Consider the following 23,340-nt stretch of genomic DNA (forward strand, 5'->3'; position numbering starts at 1 on the left):
CATGCTGAGATTAGCAAAAGACATTTCTGTTTAAAGCACTTGGAAGAATTTTCCAGCAGATTATAACAACGGTAAGATAAACTCCCTTTGGGCCGAGGAGTATTTCATTTCAAATTCAAACGCACGTAGGCAGCTTACAGTTCTCTTCAGTTTACTAAGTGTCAGGGAGATGGAAAGTGCTGTAGGATAAAATGACACTTATGTCCATGTATTCAGAGGACACAGAGGGGAGAATGGCAACGGACTGTATGCCAACAAGGCACATTTCCCAAATTACCTTGGCAGTGCACTTCAGCTGCACTATAGAAGCTCCATGCTCAGGCAATAAGCAGCCAATCATTAATGTGTTCGTGTACTTTTTCCCTATTTGACTCGACTTTGCACTTTTGTGCCAGATGTTTTTCCACCCTAGCTGTTATGTCTGCAGCTGCTTTACGTGAAATGAAAAATAGTCAGTTTCACAGATATTTGGCCAAACTGTAGCACAGAGGGAATACAGCATGAAGAAACGGCATCCATTACACGCAAAGCTCTGGGCTGTTAAGTCTTGAGTTGCTCTTTTAATAGAGTTTAAGCTTCAGACTAAGTAGAAACAATAAAAACAACAAAAGCAAGAGCCTAATTACAAAAATAGTCCTTCATAAAGCATGCAGAAGGATCGGCCTTCTAAGTATTATATTCTGAAAATTTACCTTCAAAGGCTTTGGCAGCATCTACCAGGTTTGACCAGTCCAGATCAGAGGCAGAATCAGGCAATGGCATAAGACCAGGGTCTGGCATGGGCTGCCGTCTTTGCTCCTGGATATCTGTGAGGGAGCTGTCTGAGGCAGAAAACTCTCCTAGAGTAAGGCAGAACAAAAGAGAAGTTACAAAGAAAAAAAAAAGTTCCTTTCCTAATACTGAAGTATCCCTCCTTTTAGTTTTTTGGGGATAGCATTTCTGGAACCAGACACCACAGCAGAACGTTTGACCAAATGCAGCTGACCAGTTCCAGCACGTTACATACCAGTTTTCTGAGACAGTGCCTCTCACCAGGACATACAATTCCTTCTTAATCTGCATAAATCTTTGCAGCTACCTCTTCAAAAGCCAACCTCTGCCTCCTCCCCAGTACTGGGGTGGGGGCAGCACTCTTCTACTCAGTGATGCCTGCCTTTGCACAAGCTGAAGGTACTTTGAGGGCTCTGCAGCTTGCTGGGGCTTCTACACTCCCTGGTATTTATCTGTTAAAAATAAAAGATTTTTTCCCCCCTCTCTTTACAATCTTGTAAACCAATGGAAGCAGATTAGGCCAACCAAGATAAACCAGAAGAAGAAAACCCTAAGAATGATTTGAACGCATTGCACGTATCTCAGCAGGTCAGTGACACAATCTTTACTGAAAAATACCCGTGCCCACCCATAGTTGATATACGGCCTGCTATGGAAAACACATTGGCATGCAAAGGATATATAGAAATGAAGTTCTTGTAATTTTTGTGCGATTTGTCGCCTAGCAAAATAAAGCATTTAAATTATTGTCACTAATGAGGGAAAGAGCAAAATGTGAACCAGCAGTTACCTATTTTATTTCAGTTTACTGGCTGGCCAATCGACAAACACGGGATACGCGGTCAGTCAGCACACCTGTAGGCTCAGAAGCAGCAACAACCTGCTTCCTTGCGCCCTCTGCTTGGTAAGGCATAAGGTTGAGAAAAAATTGTAGGTGGTGGTAGGAGAACTAGGGGTGTAAGGGTGAGAAGATTGACTGGGCACATGGGAGGCAGCTTCAGAAAGGAAGGGTGTACTGAAGAACCCATTTGGACCAAGGCAAAGGAAATTTGGGCACTGCGAACAGGAAAAGAGCACAGCGGGAAGGACACAGATCCACTGGAGGACAAACACCACTAACTGCATTGCTTATTTTCACTCTCTTTAAAATATATATATCTTCTAATAACTATATAACTTAAAGAACAATAATAACTTCATAAAAAAAGTGAAAAAAGTGGTATTACTGCCTGGAAAACAATGACCAGAAGAGCAACATTTCATTTGCTTCATTGCTCATAGATGTTGGATATTGAGTGTGTGTGTGTGCGCACGTTCACTTTTTCATAAACTTAAGGTTAGCTCAGTAGTAATACTGAGGATTCTTGCATTAACTTCCCAAAAGAGGAGAAGTTCTTACCGTGAAAATATTTACCGTTTTTGAAAAGATACGCAGAATCAGGAGAAAAAGAACTAACCATTTGATAAATGACTTGATTTAAAAGGGTAAGGTGGATTGCTAATTAAGACAGATAAGTAAATAGAAGTATTTTTAGTTCACTGTTCTCCCCTCTTCAAACCAACTGGAGGTGCTCTGGAGTGACAGATCTTTGTTATTAAGATCTTGGAATTAAAAGAACTCTGAATAGCAGGAAGCCAACAAATACTAGAGGTATTAAATATCCAGTTCTGCTAAATCCTTCTCCCAGCAAAGGCGAGCAGGATGGGGGAAGGGAAGACAATTCACATGTCACTCAAGCGGCTGGTCCTTTTATCACGCAGACCTACATTTCACAGAAAATGGAAAGTCTTCTTTTGTTGACAAACGTATAAAGCTTATGTGCTAGAAGGAGTAATCGGTTTTGTGTGGAAGAGAACATGACAGTGAAAGAAGGTTTGGGTTTTTCTTTTTGGAAAATACAGGCACCCGAATGAAAAGTGCTGCCTTCCCTTACTACTCCCATGGCATCATTCATCTTCTGACCTCAAACCCTCAGAAGCCAAACCCATCAGTCAGTTATACATGTAACCAAGTCTGCAAAGTTATTTTAGTCCATATAAAAAGAACTGAAGAGAGCTTCGTTTCCTAACTCTTATGCAAGAAACATGTTATATGGAAACAACAGCTCATTATGATCAAACCATGCTCAGCCAAGCTCATTTAAATCAAACCAAGCTCATTTAAATCAAACCATGTCAGGTTCAACACTGAAAACTGATGCCTAGTGATCACAGACAGATTAAAAGAATTTAAAATAGCTTTCTACAGCAGCCTTCACTGTAAAATGCATCCTATGTATCTCAGTACAGACAGTGCACAGTACCCACTCTAACGAGTTGAACCTATTGGTAGTGTTGCATTTTCCTCTTGAAACATTAAAACATGAATGAAGCAGAACATATATGTACTTCTTCAGAATACGCTGCAGAATCCCACGCTGAGATCTAGCTCTTTTTGGAAAACACACTTCGTGCACATATAGTTATGAGATACAGAGGGAGCCTGCAAATGTCCCTTTCTCACCAACTCAGAAATTCACATACAGTAACAAAACCTATCAGATAATCTTGCTGACACTTTTCAGTAGACTAATGGAGGAAACTGAGTGCATTCCTGACAACAGTTTACCAAGTAACTCTCCTTGTTGAGCTGCTGATGTGTGACCAAAATTAAGTAACTCAAGTCCTGTAAAAGGAATAGGCGAGTGAGTGAATTGAAAACTAGCTGGAGTAATAAAAACTATTTCTAGCATAGCCAGTCATATAAAAGTGAATAATTGCTGATGGACATGCCATTATTATACCATACACCATTATAACCAGGCATACATTATTTGCCCATTGGTCCAACTGGTCCTGATGACTCCTGGAGAAAATGATACAAGCTTACAGCTGATGAGGCAAATTTCTGTGCTCCTTCTGCACGGTGCAGTTGCATGACCAGTCATGCAATCTCATACTCACTGAAGCAAGGAAAAATTCCATTCTATTTTATGTTTTCTGGTAGTCAACTCCCCTCATTTTGGGGAAATCCAGATGGAAGTACTAATTTGCTGTAACAAATCGTTTTCCCTTAACATAATCATGATGGATTCCTTTGAAAGCAGCAAACACGGAAACACCCTTACCATGTAGCGATTTCATTCCCAAAGTATACGATGGTCTCCGTAGTGGCAGTGACTTTGGGAGAGAAGGGTACGTGCTGGTGAACAGGACATCGTTTGGCATGGCTTGGTCCAAGAGTGAGGCCCGCGAGGCGAAGAAGTGGTCCCTTTGGCCACTGTAAATACTCTCATCTGACAAAGTCCTTTGCAAGGCACGCCTTGTGGTAGGAGTGCTGGGAAAGGGAGACTGACAGGACAGAGTGTGTGACTATACATTCATAAAAGAAAAGAAATAAAGAAGAAATTAAAAAATCAATACAAACTTTTGAAATGTATGATGGTTTATTTAAACTTTTTTTTTCTTTTTAAATAAGAAAGCAAGTGTTAACATAGTATTTTTTTTCCCCAGAGTGGATGAGGAAAGGAAACTAAAGGAACATGCTTTGAAAGGAATTATAACCAGATAACACATCAGATCTCTTCCAGTCAGTCTTACACTCTGTTTTTAAATATTCTTCAAACTTTTACTAAGGTATAAATGTTAGCCATCCCTCACAGATTATAGAGCTTACACACAGCAGCGATGATGTTTACAAAAAACAAACTGAATGCTGCATAAAACAGAGCTCTCCTCGTGCCAGGGGAGGCTGCATTCCTGCACGCAGAGCACCAACAAATGCCAACTAATTAATAGTCCCATATTTCTGAGCAACTAGGAATACCCACCACTTCAGTTCTTCAGAATGATTTGTATGAAAATTAAATTAGTTGTCTCATGAGTGTGAGAACTTGTGTCTTACCCCCAGCGCAATCTAAGCTCTGCACGCAAGGAAGCAATGCTGTGGTTAGTCTGGAGCTACTACTTCTCTGGCCAGTGCCAGTGAGCTGCTTTCAAACACCACATACCATTCCCACCAGCAGAGACACCAATTTTGTACTCTACCAGCCACAAATTTTCTTAAAACCTGTGGCAACACAACCATCCCAGACACAACAGTTTTTAGGGTTTGGTTGAAATTTGGTCCAAGGATTTCATGGAGAAACAGTAAACAGAGGAAGACCTCATCACCCTCATTTGCTCCATAAGCAAGTTTAAACAAGAAAGGAAATAAATTGATTTCTGGAAACTGTGATTAAGCATTACAGAGTGTTGCTCATTTGCATAGAAAAAACAGTTCTCTCGTCTCAAGAAAAAAAGGAAAAGAAAAAACTGTTTAAACAGACAGTACTCTGTTCCTGTGATCAAAAACCCACACTCCAAGGTGGGAGAAGGATATGGAAGAATGACAATTGATACTGCACAGTGAAAGACAATCTGCCAGATTCTTTTTTTTTTTTTTTCCCCCAAAATACAACAAATCCTAATATTGCAAGTTTGCTGCAGGTTTTGCTTTTCTAGATTATCGATCAGAAAAAATTAAGATTACTTTCAAAATCTGCTGTCATGAAAAGACAAGGAAGGAAAGAGAAGCAATGTCCCACGTTAACTTTGTTACGTCACCTTCTCCCTTTTGCTCTGCCTCCCTCAGAACAGGATTCACGCCCATCACACTAGAAACCTTGCACATATACTTAACACTACAAAAGAAGACAACTTCTGGCACACAGTTGTCGTTATGTTATGCTGAGGATCAAGCTGTTTCTTTTTCTTCTGAAGGGTAAAAGCTTAATCAGCAGGTTCATGTTATGATCAGCTAAAAACTCACAGCATTTGCCCTGAAGCAGCAAAGAAAGAGCCAATATGTCAAACAGTCTTTCCTTGAGGGTCCCATGGTTCACCTTGTGCTAAAGAATTCAAAATCTACCAGAGAATTAGGAGCTGGAACCACCAATTAATGCCAGACTAGTAAGACTAAAAGATTGCACAGATATAAACATGTGATGGAGTCGGAAAACAGAGGCAATATGGTTAGGAGTTGTCTTCTGATAGTGCAGCAGAGGGAAGAGGAAAGGTAAGGTCTGAGAAGGTAAAGATCATTACAAGTGGGTAAGGAGATGAGGAAGACTAGGAAGATATTTGTATATGTTCAAATATATTTATTATATATAAGTGTATGTATATATATTTATATATAAAAATATCAAAGCCTAGAACAAATTCTACTAGAAAACAAAGCCTTTGGCAGCCATCAGAAAGGAGGGTGGAGGTTTTTTGGTCTTTGTGCAGTGAACTGATGAGAGGCATTATTTTTATTTTTTTTTAAACTGACAATTTTTATGTAGTCAGAGCAATAACTTTTTTCTAAGATGAAATATAAATCATGCAGTGGGCACAAATGACAGTTACTTTTCAAATGTAGACGATTTAATTTATTGGTGTGATGGTGTTGGTGACTTGCTGAAATTTATCAAAAGCATTGCCTGAGTTAATGTACTTGTTACAGGCATCAGAAAATTAAGATTAGGGTAAGACTGGATTCACTTACCCCAACACAGAAAAATAACAAGCTTTGGAACATACACACTTCTCATGATCTTCAGGTGACCTCTTTAAACAGAACAGAATTTCTTGGAGTGAGATTCATCTCCTTGCTCAAAAATAACCAACAGGAGATGTTCTCATTTGCCCACATCTCACTCGCCTTGTAGAACTACCACAAACCTAAGAAAAAGTTATCTTGCCAGTGGCAAGATTTTCTTTATCCAGCCTCAAAGGTAACATCTGAAATAATCTGTGCATGGAACCTAGCTCTTACAAGTTTTAATAAGCCACTTTGGGCTTTTGCAAGCAAAGAAAGAAGTTGCTCTCTCTTCTGCATAGTTGCTGTGGAAACCATCTGGGCTTTAGGTGGTGAGCCTGAGCTGTTAGGCACTGACTGTATATGGAGACTGCAGAAATCAAGGCACTGTTCAAAATGACAGACTTCTAAAATTAATATGGATGCTTTATAGTTATTATACACACATTACAAAACACCTCAGGAAATGTTTTTAACTACTTATTCTGTATAAATGTTTGCTTCAGTTTAGGGAGCATTCTTGGTCCTTGTAACAGGATTAGAGAGGCATGAAAGCATGATTACTGTGATACTGTCAGCAAGTCACACTCTAGTTCTGCAGTCAGAGAAGAACAATTCAAACGCGTAAGACAACATTACTGGATTTCTCACAAGCCACTGGTCCTAAACATGCTTTGCAATTAGGCATACTAGCCTCTGTACATTTGCACACACAGTTGTAATACTACTGCAGTGACCGGAATAACAAAACTGTTCCCAAATGTTTTCCTCTAGTAGATAAGTCTGTGACAAACAGATGACTTTCTGCCGATGATGAGCATTCAGAGAATGCCTTACATTTCATTTTCCTGTTACGGGTGAGAATGGAAGAGATCCTGTCTGAGAAACTCTGAGCCCAACAATGCAAAGTACTGAGTAAGCTCTGTAAGAATGAACACTTCAGCTTCGGCTACTCTGGAAGCACGCAGCATTTTCTACACAGAAATCTTAGAGCTTCGCAGCCTTCACCAGTTTCCAAACTATGACACCCTTTTGCTGTATTAGTGATACGCCTGGGCAGCAATGAACTCGATCATCAAATACTTATGAAATGTAACTTTACACATTTCTGGTTTGTGTCAACAGAAGCATGTCTCGGATCAGAAGAGGACCTGTGCATTGCTCTTAAGGCATCTCAGATTTTATTCATCTGTGACAAGAAATAGACAGATGACAGACTCTCTAACATACCTTAAAGTTCTTCTGGGATTCAGGTGTTGGACTATCAAGATCTATCAATTTCTTCAGGTCTTCTTCAACGGTGGACTTGGATGCTCGTTTTGGTGATGCTCGGAGGTCTCTTGCTGATGCACGCAGCCGAGGGTGGGCCATTTCATTGCCATCACTCTGGTGACGTCTTAAATGAAATGGAACAGACACATTCAGGTCTCAAAGCCCTGGGGCAGGAGGCATGAATGAAACAAAAATTATAGCATCCTCAAAATTTTAAAAGACAAAAAATAGGTAGGGGGCACGAAAAAGGAGAGGAGTTTCACTAATACAGCAGAGCCTCATCTTAATGAATACCTGTTGAAGCAATCAATTAGCAATACACGCTAAGGTTGTCATCCATTTTCTCAGTAAGGGACTGAATCCATTAAAATAATACATATTCTGCACTAAATTAAAAATAATGTCTTAAGTGAGCCAAAAGCAACAAAACACCAAATTCCTTTAATCTTTCAACTGGCTTTTTTTTTTTTACTGCAGATTTTACAAAGTTTCCCCATCTCATTTTGACAGTCAGTGATTGGCATCACCTTGGAATTCTGTGTTGACCCAATAAAAGCCAAGAGGAGATGAACAAATTGTTCTGGAAGGGGCATTCCAAACCACCTGCTTTCGAAGCCATGCTAGACTGAAGAGTATTTTCACTGGAAAATTGTTTCTTTATTTCTACTCCAAAAGAGATGGCTTTGTATTGTAACACAGATGCCTTGCCTTGCCTTCAGTCACTTAGACTGGATACTGGCAGCAACCTAGGCCAGGTACAAGGAGTGCCACAGAGCTCATACACAGCACGCACCGTACTACTACATGGGTGAGAGGCTTAAGAAAGAGCTCAGCCTCTATATTAAGAAGATTTTTAATATTTGCTGAAATAACATTGACCTTTAAGAGGTCCCAAGGAAAGATAAGCTTTAATAGGACTGAAATCCGTACAGCACTCTAGAAATGGTAATTATTATTTTTGTAAGTATGTTAACAGGGAATGAGATTAGCCAACTATTAAATATTTAAACCCAGCTGCAGAACTCTAGATTAGAGATTAAGTTGTACTGCAGAATACGCATTCTATTAAACAGTCTTGTGCTTTTCTGTACAGAGAAATGTCACAGATGTCAATGCTTCTTTACAATTAAAGCTAATAACCAAAAAAGAAAACCAAAAAAACATTCTTACTTTCTTGTATCCATAAACCCCACTGAGTTTATTGTCCCTTCTGGCTTTTTCCATCCGATCAGATACTTGCTAGTAGCACCCTGGCGAGGGTAGAAAGTCCTAGGACCAGATGAGGAGGAAGAGGAGGAGGAGAAAGAAGGTGTGAGCTGGGGAGAAGTAGCAGGATGAAGCTCTTCTTTAGGTGAGCTTCTGGCACTGGTGAAAACAACCGGGCTGGCAGAGTGTCGTGAACTCATGGTACTGGGAGAGAAACAAAGACAAATTTGCTTCTAATGAGCGTTTATGCATCTTGTTCAATTATTTTTACAGCAAAACTTTGGAGCACATGATGTTACTCTTACTGGAGCAGACAGAGTAGCAAAACCAGCTCAGTCATTTTAAGGCCCTTCTATGAATGTTTTATTAGAAACATTTCACACAGTCATGAAAAATTTTGTAAGCAAGTTCTACGGATGCAATATACCACCCTCCCCTCATCCTCCTTTACAAATGGGAAACATAGTGCTCATGGTGATTAGCAGCTTAAAAGTAATACATGAGGTTGTAACTAATTAGCAAAAAGAACCCAAGTCCAACTTCTTGCTGGAAAGTGGAACAAAATGTATTGTGAAGGAAGTTGAGCAACAAGGAACATCTCTTTGAGACTCCACAACAAACCACAGAAGAAACCCACACATCTTTCAAAAGAGAGTTTCCTGGATTTTGCCTGAAAAGAAGTTACCATTTGCTGCTAAAAAAGACACTTACAGAAATGGTTAAGTTCAAGCACGTCCCTAACATAATGCCACAGTTTGTTTAGCCAGAGGAAAATATCGGATCAACTAACTGCAACTTATTGCTGGAAGAAGTGGGGGGAGGCTTCAAATAAGAGCTACTCTTTAGCTATGATGATATTAAAATTTCATGCAACTTGCATAATATCAGGAGAGCTAGTGCTCAAGACAATATTTACTTTAGCAACCTTAAAAGGTCAGGCATTTCTAGCTACGGTTAGAGCAAAGCTTTGTGTACAGCCTTAGCATGGAAATAGCATTATGTATATAGAGACCAATTTTCCATCAGCTCTCTCCACAACTTAGCCACATTTTCTTCCCAGTATCCAATACTACAAGGAAGGAATATGAAACAGATGGACCTGTGGGAAAGAACAGTTTCTGACTGAGAAATAAAAATTAGCTGGAAGGCTGAACAGTCACTGAACAATCTTTTCATTCTTAGCTTCACAGGAAATTCTTTACCACTTTTTATATCTTGATGAAATAAGGCATTTTTGATGTCCATTTTCAATGTCTCTCAACAAAATGGATAAAGTATTTGAGGCTAAATTTATGTTGCCACCTGGAAAAATAATCTCACCTACATTTAGCCTTACAGAAGGCAGGCATCTAATCTGTGCCACTTGTCTGGCTCCTGCAGTAGCCAATGCGGAGAGAAATACCCTTGGAAATGATTCTCCTCATCTTAAATTAGGTGTCAGACAGGGAGAATGATGCTTTCAAGTTTCTCCTCTCTCTCTACTGACAACAGATGGCTTCTAAAGAGTCACCTTCAACTACATGTTCCACTTCCAAACGGCTGGAGTGAAGTCCCAACAGCTAAGTGCTGTGGATGCAAGGAGTCGGGGCGGATGGCAGTCTTCCCACCTCAAACAGCGCCAGCTGCTGCCGGCCATGCTTCCCCTGAACGTACGTGGGGATGGTGGGGCAGTCCCCCGGGTTAGGGATCTAACATGCATCTCCCCATGTGTACACAAATCAGGCAACAATAATACAGACTTGGCGTTACAGATCCCCCCTACCTGTACATTTGTAAAACCTGTACAAAAGATGGGAGATCGGAAAAATATAGGAAGATATTTCTGTCCATGAAGCCCGTGTATTTGGTACTGCACATCACAGCCTTTATTTATAATAGATGCAAGTAAACATAATTTATAGCAAGAAAGCAGAGAAAAATAAGATTTAGAGGTAGAGGCAATACATTTCTCTTCATTCCTCCTTCTCTGTTCTTTTAAATACTGAAAACTCCTACACATGCTGAGCAAGCCAGCCCATCTGCAAGGCATCACCCCTGCAAAATTAAAATACCAAGATCTGTGGAAGATATACATCTTTAAAGAAAACATATGAGGCTTTTGTTTTATTGTGGGTTTTGTTTTTGAATGTTTATCCCCTTCTAAATACAATCAAGAATTGGAGAAGACTTTTGTTTCAGCGTAGAAAACAGAAGCTCTGAACACACTTCAGAATTGTTTAATCCCACCAGGTAGCTCTCAAGGAAGTGCTGCATGTAAGAAAAATACCCTTAAAATTAATTACAACTCCTAGCTAGGTTGCTAGTGTTGACCTTTAATATTTACTATGCACAGAGGACAAAAAATGATGTTCAATATGTTCTACGTTAAATGTGTATCTAAAATGTACATAATGTATAACTTAGTAATTATATTTTATTATATATCATACAGTATATAAATATTGTATACTGTAAGTGCTACTATTTTAACATTTATTATTTTATATATATATATATATATATACACATAAAATATATATAATACATGCTAAGAGCAACCTGGCAGATGAGTGAGAAAATTAGCATACAGTTTTTAATATACTTTTCTTTTAAGTGTATTGAATGTTTTGAGCTGTGGTTTTACAATATATTATTTTTGGGAGACTATTCTGCTTCAGGAACTACACACAGAACTGTGGAAAGGCCCGGAGTTTTGAGGTTTTTCATCCTACATGTAAACACAGGAAAGTCAATAGCATACTGATGGAAAACTGTAACAGACACCTGGACCAGCCTGATTATATCTGGAAGGAATTCAGTCCTCTGTCTCAGGACTGAGAGAGAACCTTTTGCCACTGGTGGTACCCTACTTCCCAACTGGAATATTGTGACAGGAAGGGTTAAATTAAGGAAAAATTCTGATACTACGTAACAGTCTGCAAGAAGTCCTGATGAGTCATTCATGAAAGTAAACTGTTAGACATAATCTACAACAGTTAAATATTAAAAATATTCTAAGTAATTAAAATAGATTAGAAGTATTCATACTTTTTCTAAACCACACAGGTTAGGTGGAAATGAAAGTCTGATTTATTTTTTTCCTAGGGAATTCATGCCATCAGCGCATATGGCTTCATTTAATGACATTCAGCTATAATGATTCTGTATAATTACTGGCCTACATAATGCAATTCTCCAGGGATGCTATGAGAAATATGCACAATCATCAGGAGGGACTTTGGAATGGGGGTGGAGAAGAAAAGTAAAAACACAGCCAGAAGCTCTGCGGTAAAAGTTAATCACTATAATTTACATTTTGCCACCAATTCTCAGGTACAAGTTCTTTTATGCACAATCAAATGATCTGAACACTAATTGTTGCTCCTGTCTTCTACAGACACAAACACTCTAATTTGTGGCTATTTTCTTTTCTTTTGTCACTGAGTTCTTTTCAGGGCCAAATTCCTTTTCTTCTTGCTCAGAAACCCGACTCCAAAGATGTTGCAGGCATTCTGGCATCCACAAGGAAAAGGTAAAAAAGGAAGAAGCAGCAAAGGATAACAATTTAGAAACTTAAAGAAACGCAACAATTAAGCTGTTCATTTCTCACAAGAAATAGCTTGTTCAGAACCATCCTTTACTCTCCCCTCCTTCAAGCAGGCAGCTGTGGTTACGTTCTGGAAGTGCCAGGCTAACAAGCCCCTGCCTCCAGTCCCTATCTACTCCTTCCCATGCCCCTCGTGCCCCTCCTATTGGGTCAGCCTCACTATTTGGGAAGCCGTGGAGTCAATGGGACAAGCGGACAGATCAACTGGAGGAAAAAAAATATATATATTTATTTATTTATTATTATTTTTTTAAGCTTTGTTACATTTTGACTTCACCTCCTAGAACAAGGTGTTGTGCCTGCATAGGAAGAGTTATGGGAGCGTTGGGAGCAAACAGCTGGACTGAGGGTCTCCTCAGCTCAGCATTGCTGTTCAGTGTGTAACCATCAACCCAGGACACCATGAGAAACAAAATGACAGCTTTTTGCCCACACCGTGCCTTTGCTATATTGCAAGGCATCAAACACATTTTCTAGTCTTCAAAAATGTAAAATAAGGAGGGAGTACAAATAAGTCTGCCTTCTTCTCCGCCAGAATAAAGTATGTGGGTGCAAGGATTGTAGCGTTTCTCAAGTATCTTGTCCCATGTGTTCTACAAATTGCTACTATCCCTCTCCTTTGCAAAGAGCTGCATCTAAATCTGACTTTTAAATGAAACAACATAAAACCTTGGGAACTTTTATCTGGAAATTTCAACAGCCTGAAAAAAATATGTAGAAAAGCATTTCAGTATCATCAGAGAAACATCAATTAGATTAAAACAAATCAACCAGAGAACAATCACATTCTGAGACAGTGTTCATATAATAAACAATGAGACAAAATCTTAGTCCAAGTTTGCAATCAAGTTGCAAAGTATATCCAAGAAAGATAAAAGGTAAGAGCTGTCAGGGTGAAGATACATTTCTATTATATTTTCTTGGCTTTTTTTACTGAACTAACCTTGTATGATGCTCAGAGGAGAGGAAACCAGAGCGTAGGTGTACAAAGATGAGGTATGTATTAGACACAGCTTTACAATAAAGCTTCAAAGTTATAGACATTTTCCATTTTTTTTTGAATTGCTTCTGAAAAAACACTTCCAAATGGAAATCCTCCTTACAACTTTGCTGTTATCAGCATTTTGTATAAAAATCTCACATGCAACGCTGCTAAAAGTTATGTTCACAGAAATACCACAGGGCACTTGGCAAATTCTAATGAACATCAAGCAGAAATGCATGTCTTCAAATAAAAGGTATAACACTGTAGATAAGCACCACTTAGATTTCTACCTCCAAAAAAGGGGTAAATGCTAAGGCTGCCTAAATTCTAAGTAAATCCCTCTACAGCGTTTTATACAGATTTCTTCAAGCCCTTCATACATATACAGCTACTGGAAACACCGGTCTCAAAGACTTTGATGGAATTTATACCAACTGAATATGAGCTTTAGTGCCAAAAATGGTCAACCATAAAGAGGCAGAAAATCATACTGGGACCACCATTAATAGATTATTTAGTCAGAATTACCATGACAAATTACATGGAGACAGTTTATTGCACTACAGTCTCTATGACAACCTCTGTTAGCAGCTACGATACGAGGAACTGTTAAAGTGTCTGATAAACATCTACCCTTGCCTAAATGTAGTTTTGCTCAAAATGAATAGCAAAAAATGCTTCAGGATTCCGGCCTACTGGTATTTTAGCTGTACACTGAAAAAGAGGTGCCTTAAGAAGAAAAATGCAACAGTCAGGCTCCACAAGACCAACAAATTTTGATGATCACATAGCTTCCTGAAAAAGAGCTGATTTTTCTTTTTGTTAGTATGACAGAGTATTTTTCTAAAAGCACATTGAATACGTCTTCAAAAATGAGTTAAGAAAAGGTTCTAAAATATTTTATGCCTCTAGCAGCTCCACTGAACTTGTGAAGTGGGTATCTTCCATCTGAGGTGTTCAAGCACTTTACGCACGTACTTGATATCTCCAGTTTTACAAATTGCAAAACTGAGGGAAAGAAGGAACGTGACTGTAATGTGTCATACCTACGGCTTGCAGCAGAATGAGATTTAAAGCTATATGCCAGCACTCCCAAGCAACTTGCTCTCAGTCCTGATCATAATGACTAAAAGAAGACTTTTAAACAAAAAGACTTGTGGGGAAAAAAAAGTAAAAGACATCTGAAACATGTACTTGCAAGACTAAAAAGGAAACCCATATTAAACTGTGCATTACTAAAGGGAGTGACTTCCTTTCTAATTTGTATATAAAATATTTAAGATATTCATCTACGTTAATGTACATAAATTTGCAAGATATTCCTTACAGACACATCAGGCATGTGTCTGTCTTGTTTAACAGCAACAGTATAGAACATGTTGTCAAATGCATTCCTTAGTGTTGGATGTACCAGCAAATGCAAAGATTAAAGTTGGTCTGGATTTACAAGTGTTCTGCATAGTAAGATCTCTCAAAACACTGATCAATAGCCCGGTCACCGGTCAAACAGAAGCCTCAGCTTAACATCCACTTCTCGCTTTTGATAAGCTAGAGAGTGAGAATGGGAAAATGAGCGTGGAAGGTGTCAATCTCATAAGAGGTGAAAGTTACCTTGTATGCGAGACGGCATCACTAAGACTATAAGCACTGTTCTCCCTTGTTAGAGGATTGGAGGCTGGTTGACTCTTGCTGTGAAGATCCAGACTCAGCGAAGACTCGGCCTTTCGGTCTATGTGGCTCTCTTTTTCTAATGTCCTGTCTGCAATGGAGACCACTTCACTGGAGCTGTGCCACAGTGGCGTCACTTTCTCCTTTGTTAGCCCTGTCCGGGGAGATGTCGCTGCTCCCAGAGAGGCAGTGCTGCCATGGCTAGGTCCGTAGGAAGTGGTATCTATGCCACTATCAGCTGAAGTCCCTTGAAGGTAGTTGTAGCTGTTCAGCTCTGATTCAGTGCGCTCTCCACTGTCATACCATTTCTCATCACTGTGAGCACTGGAGGCATTGCTGGAGAGAGTATTGCTGCTGGAATGGCTGGAGTAGTGGCTGTCAGACTACAGAAGAAACAACAACCCAAAAAAAAAAAAATCACACTTGCAGATTTATTTCAAAATTATAGCAACAGAAAAGGAGGAATAAAGGGTTATGGAAGTCCCCACTGCACAGCAGGAACTCTTCTACCTTCAAGTATTGGACAGGTATGTTTGGGAACCTAACTCGACAAATTTCATTCCAACACAATGGGCGTGCTCTGCTCTTGGTGCATATAAGCAGCTTTCACAAGGATGTGGAAGCCATGCCTTAACAATGCAGGGAAAACCTGAGATTTTGTCCCAAAATACTTTAAATTGTTTCCTTTCAGATACAATTTACTCAGCCTGGACAAATGACACTGGCTGAGCCATGTAGACTTTGACCTGTTTCATAGCTACTGTAATTAAAATATTCCAATTTTAAGAGTCCAGTGTTTCAGAAAATAATACATAACCAATCCACAGAAAGTGCATGTTAATTTCAACAATGCAATTGCCTATCAAAAGGCTAACCTAGGAAAAATAACAGCTGCTCCTCCTAACCCTTGGTATTTTTCCTCCTCAACAGTACTGTCCTTTGCAAATGGTCACTGAAATGCCATTTAACTATTCTGAAATTGTTTTTCCAAATGGCAGAATTGCAAGAAAAGAAGCTTTCATGCAATACTTTGAAATTATCCCATCAGGGCATGACAGAGGCTGGTTGGTTTCTGGGTTCTGCCCTTGGTTACAGCCAGCTGTTGGGAAGAAGCAGAATGCCTTCAGCTCTGCAGTGAGCATCCATTACAGAAAGAATTTCTTGCCATACACTCATCACTACTTAGTAGCTCATCTTTGAAGTATCTGTATTCCTCTCAATTTCTTAATTTTAGTTTCCATCTAAAGACTGCATCTAAATTCTGATCATCTACATAACTGGAACTGAAAAAATGCGTTTTCATTATGCAACAGACTTGTTTGGCAGGAAGATGGCCTAGGAATAGGAGAAGGGCCAGAAAGGACAGTTAGAAACACCTTCCCTCTTTGCCTACCCGGAGTTTTACCAAACAGACATAGGCAGATCAAATGTCAAAGATTAGATACTGTTTCTGCTCTCACTGGAGAAGAGGGGAAATAGAGAATGGATTGATACTCAGAGCAAGAAATCTCAGCATCCACATTTCTTATTATACTAAAATAAGAACTGACAAAAAAAAAAGCAGGAGGAATATTAAGTTGATATGGACTCCTAGTTATCTCCAGTTTAATTTACTGCTTTTCATTAGGAACAGTATCACTGTCCCTCATCCATTTGTCTACGTAAGAAAGATTTACAACAACCAAGACTAAAGGAGAAGAACGTAGGCATTAGTAATTCCACTGTTGCATTGTGCACACAAGCTAATGAGGCGCATATGACATCATTATATGGTCTAATGCATCACATGGAAAACAGGCCAATCTAAATATGAAAACTAGTTTGTGCTCCTAAGAATATGAGGACAGGTGTTTTGTTTGTTTTAAAATAATGAAGGCGTGTCGTTCTGAATTAATAACCTAAAACAAACACTGCAAACCGTACTCAAGGAAGAATGCTGGTAAGCAAGAGCAAATAACAGGAACCAACAGAAGACTTTCTCACACCTAAATAAATGCAACTGACTCTTTTAGCATAATCATGCAACACAAGTCTACGTATTAGCTGATTGTACAGGTAAAAAGTGGTCCAGCACAATGGACAACAGTTTAAAGTTTTCTTCTTCTTTTGATGTAGTAACAAATGATTTTCAAGACATTTCAAATTTATGAACGTTACTGCAAGTTAATCTCTCTGTATATAAATCAAGAAGAGACAGTCTCCAAAACAGAGCACGTACCTAACTGTGTAGAGACAGAAAGGCAGAATTTACCATTTAGAAATTAAAACAAAAAAAAAAATAAGAAAGACACTTAAACTGTATTCCAGTGGACCTTTCAAAAGTAGTCTACTAACAGTGTGCAAGATAGGTTATGGAAAGGAATTAATAGCTACAGTAGATGAGGAAAGTGGGTAAAATAACAAAACAAAAGCAAGATCACTTGTCTGTTTCAAAGAAGCAGCCTTCATAGTCTTGCCGTGCACAATGTATTAGTCAACTTCAACTCTCACATGTAAGCACTAGAAATAGCTTTGTAAACTCCCACAAATCCTCTCCTTATCACAAGATAACAGACCAGAAAGTGCTTATCATCTGTCAGTAAAACTTTATTAACTAACAAATATTTTAGCAGGCCTTCCATTGCTTCTCTAAGGTTCGGGAAGTAATAGATCTGCTCTACTGCCTGCTCCATAGTTTAATAGGGAACAGGGCTTGACTACTTTTTCCCTTTTCTGTCTGCGTCTTTAACTGACACTTTAAACATAATTTTCAACAACACTTTTGGTATCAAGAGCTTTTGAAGCAAGAGCAATATATTAAATAATTCCTTTTTTAGGATAACTTACATGACCCTGCTTATTTGGAGACAAGTGAACCACAGGATCCTGTCTCATCAGTCTTCCACTGGGGCTTTCTCTGAAGGATGGCAGTACTTTTGATACTGCTGGGAGATGGCATGTTGGTTCTGCAATACAGCATACAATGATGTACTGAAGAGAGCATGCAGCACAACAAACTAAGAAAACGTGCAACTCATTTTATACTGCAACTTTTCCCACTGCTACCAGTAGCCAAAAACTTTGAATATCTAACAAGAAAATCATTCCAAATGAAAAAAAAAAAATACACTGAAACAAAACACAGGTAAGTGAGGGCTCATTCCTGCCTGGCGTAAATCAGAAAGACTTCACGAAAAATTTGCAGCCACCATCCTGGCTTTAACAGGATAACCTGAGCAGTGCCATGCCCCCATTGTCCAATAGCACTGCATCAGAACATTAACACAGAGGAATATACATTTTTACAATGTATTGACATTGTATGTCTAGATGTATATTACCTGTGGACAAAAGATTTAAAAACCTCTGAAAATCTGCGTTTCCTTATATTGTATTCTACGCAAGGCAGGACAATAACAAAAGTCTACAGTGATGGCTTAAATCCACGTTTTTTTCCAGTACCACTACTACACGTATTTCCTGTCAAAGTTAAGGTGAGCTAAGTAAGTGTTTTCTAATTGCAGAAATAACAATCTGTTGAAATCACAACATTCCTGTAGAAACTAATGACTGTGAATGAGGAAACTGCATAGATTACAAAAGAAAGGAATGCTTTTTAAATTAAACCAGGTAAAAGTGGACTGATTTAATTACTCATCTTACATGGGCAGTTAAGAAGTGCTCTTTGCCAATTTTGCCAAAAAAAGCTTTTCTGTAGTTTAGAGTGGGCAGGAAGGTGTGAGTGTGAATTCACTGCACCTAATGCCTTATTTACCTTGATAAAGATTATCCCAAGTGGAAATGTGCTTATTTGGCACAGAGCCCCACTTTCACCTAGATTCACCAGACTGGCAATAAAGTCTCCAGTCAGAGATGCAGCTTCCAACTGGCACTCTATGAATGCAGGACAATACACAAGAGATAAAATACAGGGATTATATATAAGTACACATTTTTCAGCCTCTGCCAAATGCTGGAGCCACATTATCTACCACACATTTTTTCCTGTACTTTTTGGCTTGATTTATTTATTTTGCTAATACGGTGACTCCTGACATTTTAGAACAGAACTCACTGGCAGCTCTGCTTAGTGCCAGCATCAACACAGAACCATTGGTCTGCAAAAGTAATGCTGAGGAAAGGATCGGTTTTACATGTGTCGTTACCATCACAACAGTATCAAAACATATGTGATTAAAAATCATTCTGTCAAAATGAGAACTGCAGATCAGTATAATCACAGCTCTTGAGCAAGAAGAAGTATGGGGGGGAGTTGTGAGGGAGGGACTGACAGATGGTTTCAATAATAAGGCACAGCTCACTGAGGTTGTGAAGGTATGTGAACAAAGTACGTCTCCAGAACCTGACGACCACATTTCCCTCACAAAACTCCTGCTAAATTCACTGAACTTTATTCTGTTTTCAACACTAGTCAATTTATAAAGAACAAGTAAAGAGCTGCGATGCGGCAAAATGATCTGCATATATGCAAGGATGGAAAAAGTATGGAATTGTTTAATCTATGTTAACAAAGTAAGAAACATCAATCTATCAATTTTGACCACGCTCATCACGTTGGATCAACGTTGTTTGTAGATAGTACAACCCTTCCATTGGTGTCAATCTCAGCGGTATCCACGCAAATCAAGCCATAGCTGTAGGGAAAAGGTCTATGTGCAGAAACTCCAAATGAAGGCTTAACAATGCAAATCCTCAGTACCCAGCTGTTTTATGTAGTTAATATGTTCCCTTGGCTGACAGCTTAATTGCCAAGTGCAATGAAAATGTATACACTGGTGGAAGGCGATTACCAAGCTATAGATTTACTCCACTATTTAAACTTTAATAGCATTTTTTACCCATTTTGTACATGGTATTTTTATAGCTTCAATGATCAAACAATCAATTTGCATTTATATAGCACCATTTGAAAGGGAGCATCACAAGTCCTTTACACAAACTAAGCAAAAATTAAACTAAGTTAAGTCACTTGGGAGAGCAGGTGAGGTCAAACAAGTTCTCAACAGCAAGGCAAATTAGTAAGTGTGTCCACCCAACTGCTTCTAAAAGGACAGTATTTCAGGGTAACAGTATTAAAGTAGATTTAGTCCCATAGTCAAATGGGAAACTGGAATGAGTCCTTTCTCAGGTGATATTCATAGGTCTCAAGGACACAGACTGCCGAAGCTAATATATGTTCAAGATCTAATTATTCATCCTGATGAACAAGGTTAACTTTCAAAGACACTGAAAATACAGCGCTTAAGAGAGTTCTCCCTCTGCACAGAGACAGGTATTGCCAAAGTCACCTTGTGGTTAGCACCACTTGCTCATTGTAAAGAATTAATTACCTACCCATCTGGTCAGCGATACTATCCTCACTCCTTTGCCAGCTGGGTGTGGATTTGCCGCTACCACCCGTATCTGATTGCGTGTTCTGCCTGTCAATGGAAGCAGGGGATCTACGGCTAATTCCAAACCTGTTGTAACACCCCAAAAAACAAAGCAGATAGTGATTTTAAATATGAATGAAGGGGAAAGAGCACTTTTAAGAAGCCAGTGTAAAGCAATAGGGCAGAGTAATGCGTAGTATGACTGATTTTCCATTTCACTTTTGTGGCAACTCTCAGGACACATTTAGGACCTTTAATGCATAAGATGTACAATACACATTAATTTATTAATCATTTTTGAACAAGAAAATATGTTACAGTACATACAATTCAAAAACAGACCCAAACCATCCAGGAATAACATTACGGGCTTTCATTTACACAGACATTTACAAGGAAAGGTGACCAGACAGTTAAATAGTTACAGAAGCACAATGAGTAGAACACAAAAGTTTGGATAGAAGTCACATAGGAGAATGAGGTGTATTTATTGGGAGCAGATTTTAAGGACGAGTCCTTTTAGATGGGAAAGTGCTACCTTGGATCTAGTCTAAGTGAGTATCTGGAGGTTCGTTTTGGAATCCCACAGATCTCAGTGTGTCACACTTTAGTGACGCACACATACATGCAAACAACACAGATTTAATTGGGGCAATATTACACTGCCAAATATTTTAATTACGATTTTATGAAGTTGACTACTGTTTCAGGACCCCAAAAACCTGAGAGGTATGAGTTCTGTGAACTATCTAGTTTCAATCATAAAATAACTTGAGTTGATTAGTGAGAACTAAATACAGTAGTAGGAAAGCTGAGAGGAATTATAACTACTGCTGTAGAAGAAAGCACATGGAACAAAAGAAAACTGGGTTCAATGGACTTTGTAAATCCTGTCAGATTAGTCAGATGGATTTTGGAAAACTCAATAAAAGTAAAAGTAAACTTAAGCAGAACAATCTAATTTCAAAGGAGAGACCAAAATATACATGCATTATATGCCAACGTCTGTAAGAATTACAACTATAGTTCTGTGTTACACATAAATCACATGAAGGTACAGATGGGTTCAGAATTACTAGGCCTATCATTAAGAATTCTTTAAGAATAATGCTTTTATGTTTGTTTTTTTAATCAGACATACCCTGAAGGAAAAAGAAATCCAAAACTTCTCAAAAGAATTCCAACCACCTGATATATTCTCTCTCTATGTATATATATCAAAGAGTTTCTCCAGCTCTCAGTGCCTAATATAACAAGAGAAAATAAAATACCCCAAATGATGCTTTCTACTCACACTACTTGCTACAAGACTGCCCATGACCTATAATGCGAAACTTAGATCTGCCAAACCATCAAAACTAGCTTAATATGGCGACCCTATTTGAATGTTATTTTACTTACTAACTCAAGTGAACCCACCAAAGACAGTATGACTCAGAACAACAAAATCACACTCCCACCTTTAAAAACAAGTCTCCAGAATCTGTGTACACCTCCAGCACAGCTCTAGAATGTCAAAATATGAACTTGGGCCTTCCAAACATGACCCTACTTCATTTTTTCATCTCTCCCTGGCATTACAAACATATGATCTGATGAATAAAAAGGTGAAGAACATCTGGATACACCTGCCCTATGAATGCAAACACCTTAAATTGAAATTGCATTATGTGGGTAAGGCTTTTCCTTTTCCATCCACGGACTGCAACTAGAAGTTCACTTAAATGCCTAAATTAAACATGATAAATTTAATACTCATTGAATACATGCACAAAATAACAACACACAGTATTGACATTCTTTAAACACTGTTCTAATTTCCAAACTTTCTAGATTTGAGAACTATTTTGGGAAGAATATATTTTCATGATAAAATAATTAGAAATTGGTATGCAGACGAAAAAAAACAGAAATCCAAGAAGTCTTAGTTTGATTAAGTTGGGTTGCATCCATATTTTACCTTCTATACATTTATACTGTCCTCTTAACCTAAAGCCCATACGTTTATATCTATGAAAACAGTTCATTTTTTCTCACATTCTATGGTGTGCCTTTTTTTTAATTAGAGATGAACAAAAATATCATATTGCTAATCTTATTTTATTAAAACCGCTGCTTTACTAATTGAAAAGGCAAGAAATATCTTTTTTTTTTTTTTGTTTATCATGAAGTGGGCTATTTAAAAATGGGAATAGTAAGTGCAGGTGGTGCTATATTCCATGCTGCTTAAATTTATGGCCCATCAGGGTATGCAGGGAGGAATCCAAAAACTAAGTACAAGTCAAACTGGATTAAAAGAACAGGCAAAGAATTAAAAGAACAGGAATATTACTTAAAAATATATTTTCAAATATACAATCTTAAGAAGAAACTAATTATTTCAGTATTTTCTTCACATCTTACTATCATTTATTCCATATACATACCTTCAAGTAATCTTGGGATGAGTACATGAAATACACATACATACATCAAAACCAATTCGGATACTCTTGAAAGCAATGAAGTGTGGCCTATACCCAAAGTCAGGTTATGGACCAATAATCTAGAAGAGGCAGCAGTTACTGCTTTTACCGATACCTGGTAAAGGTTGGACTCACATCCATGCTTCCAGTCATTAAGTTTCACAAACCGTTCAGACTGGTCATACCATGCAGCAGGAAAGAAACGTAAACGTAAGTGATGCAGTTGAGATTCCCTGCACTGGGAGGTCTCAGGGACTGGCATACCCAGAGCACGCCGGAGCCCCACCGCAGTACGATTACCTTCAGGCCACAGCACCTCTTCGGACAGGCACCTACACCACTCTCAGCAATTGAATGTTACTATCTCTCCCCTACTTTAACAACATACAAGTTAATCTCTGCCACCTCTACACGGTGTTCCAGACACCTCTACAAAGCTGCCCAGAATCTCGCCTCTCAGATGAATCTCAACA

General features: G+C 38.7%; 1 protein-coding gene across 5 annotated transcripts in view; it reads right to left on the bottom strand.

The window, feature by feature from the left end:
* SIPA1L1 (signal induced proliferation associated 1 like 1) overlaps nt 1-23,340 on the bottom strand; it is a 202,024-nt gene that overhangs the window by 5,138 nt on the left and 173,546 nt on the right. For 4 of the 5 annotated variants that reach the window (XM_032188074.1, XM_032188071.1, XM_032188072.1 and 1 more), the window contains 7 exons: nt 20,365-20,489; nt 17,857-17,975; nt 14,974-15,413; nt 8,756-8,995; nt 7,544-7,709; nt 3,879-4,122; nt 693-839 (listed from right to left, as the gene is read on the bottom strand). In XM_032188074.1, coding sequence (XP_032043965.1) covers nt 693-839; nt 3,879-4,122; nt 7,544-7,709; nt 8,756-8,995; nt 14,974-15,413; nt 17,857-17,975; nt 20,365-20,489 — 1,481 coding nt within the window. The remainder of the gene's footprint in view (nt 1-692; nt 840-3,878; nt 4,123-7,543; nt 7,710-8,755; nt 8,996-14,973; nt 15,414-17,856; nt 17,976-20,364; nt 20,490-23,340) is intronic. The other variant, XM_032188075.1, reaches the window with a different exon arrangement.

This window comes from Aythya fuligula, chromosome 5 (genome assembly GCF_009819795.1).
Source record: "Aythya fuligula isolate bAytFul2 chromosome 5, bAytFul2.pri, whole genome shotgun sequence".
Taxonomy (NCBI): domain Eukaryota; kingdom Metazoa; phylum Chordata; class Aves; order Anseriformes; family Anatidae; genus Aythya; species Aythya fuligula.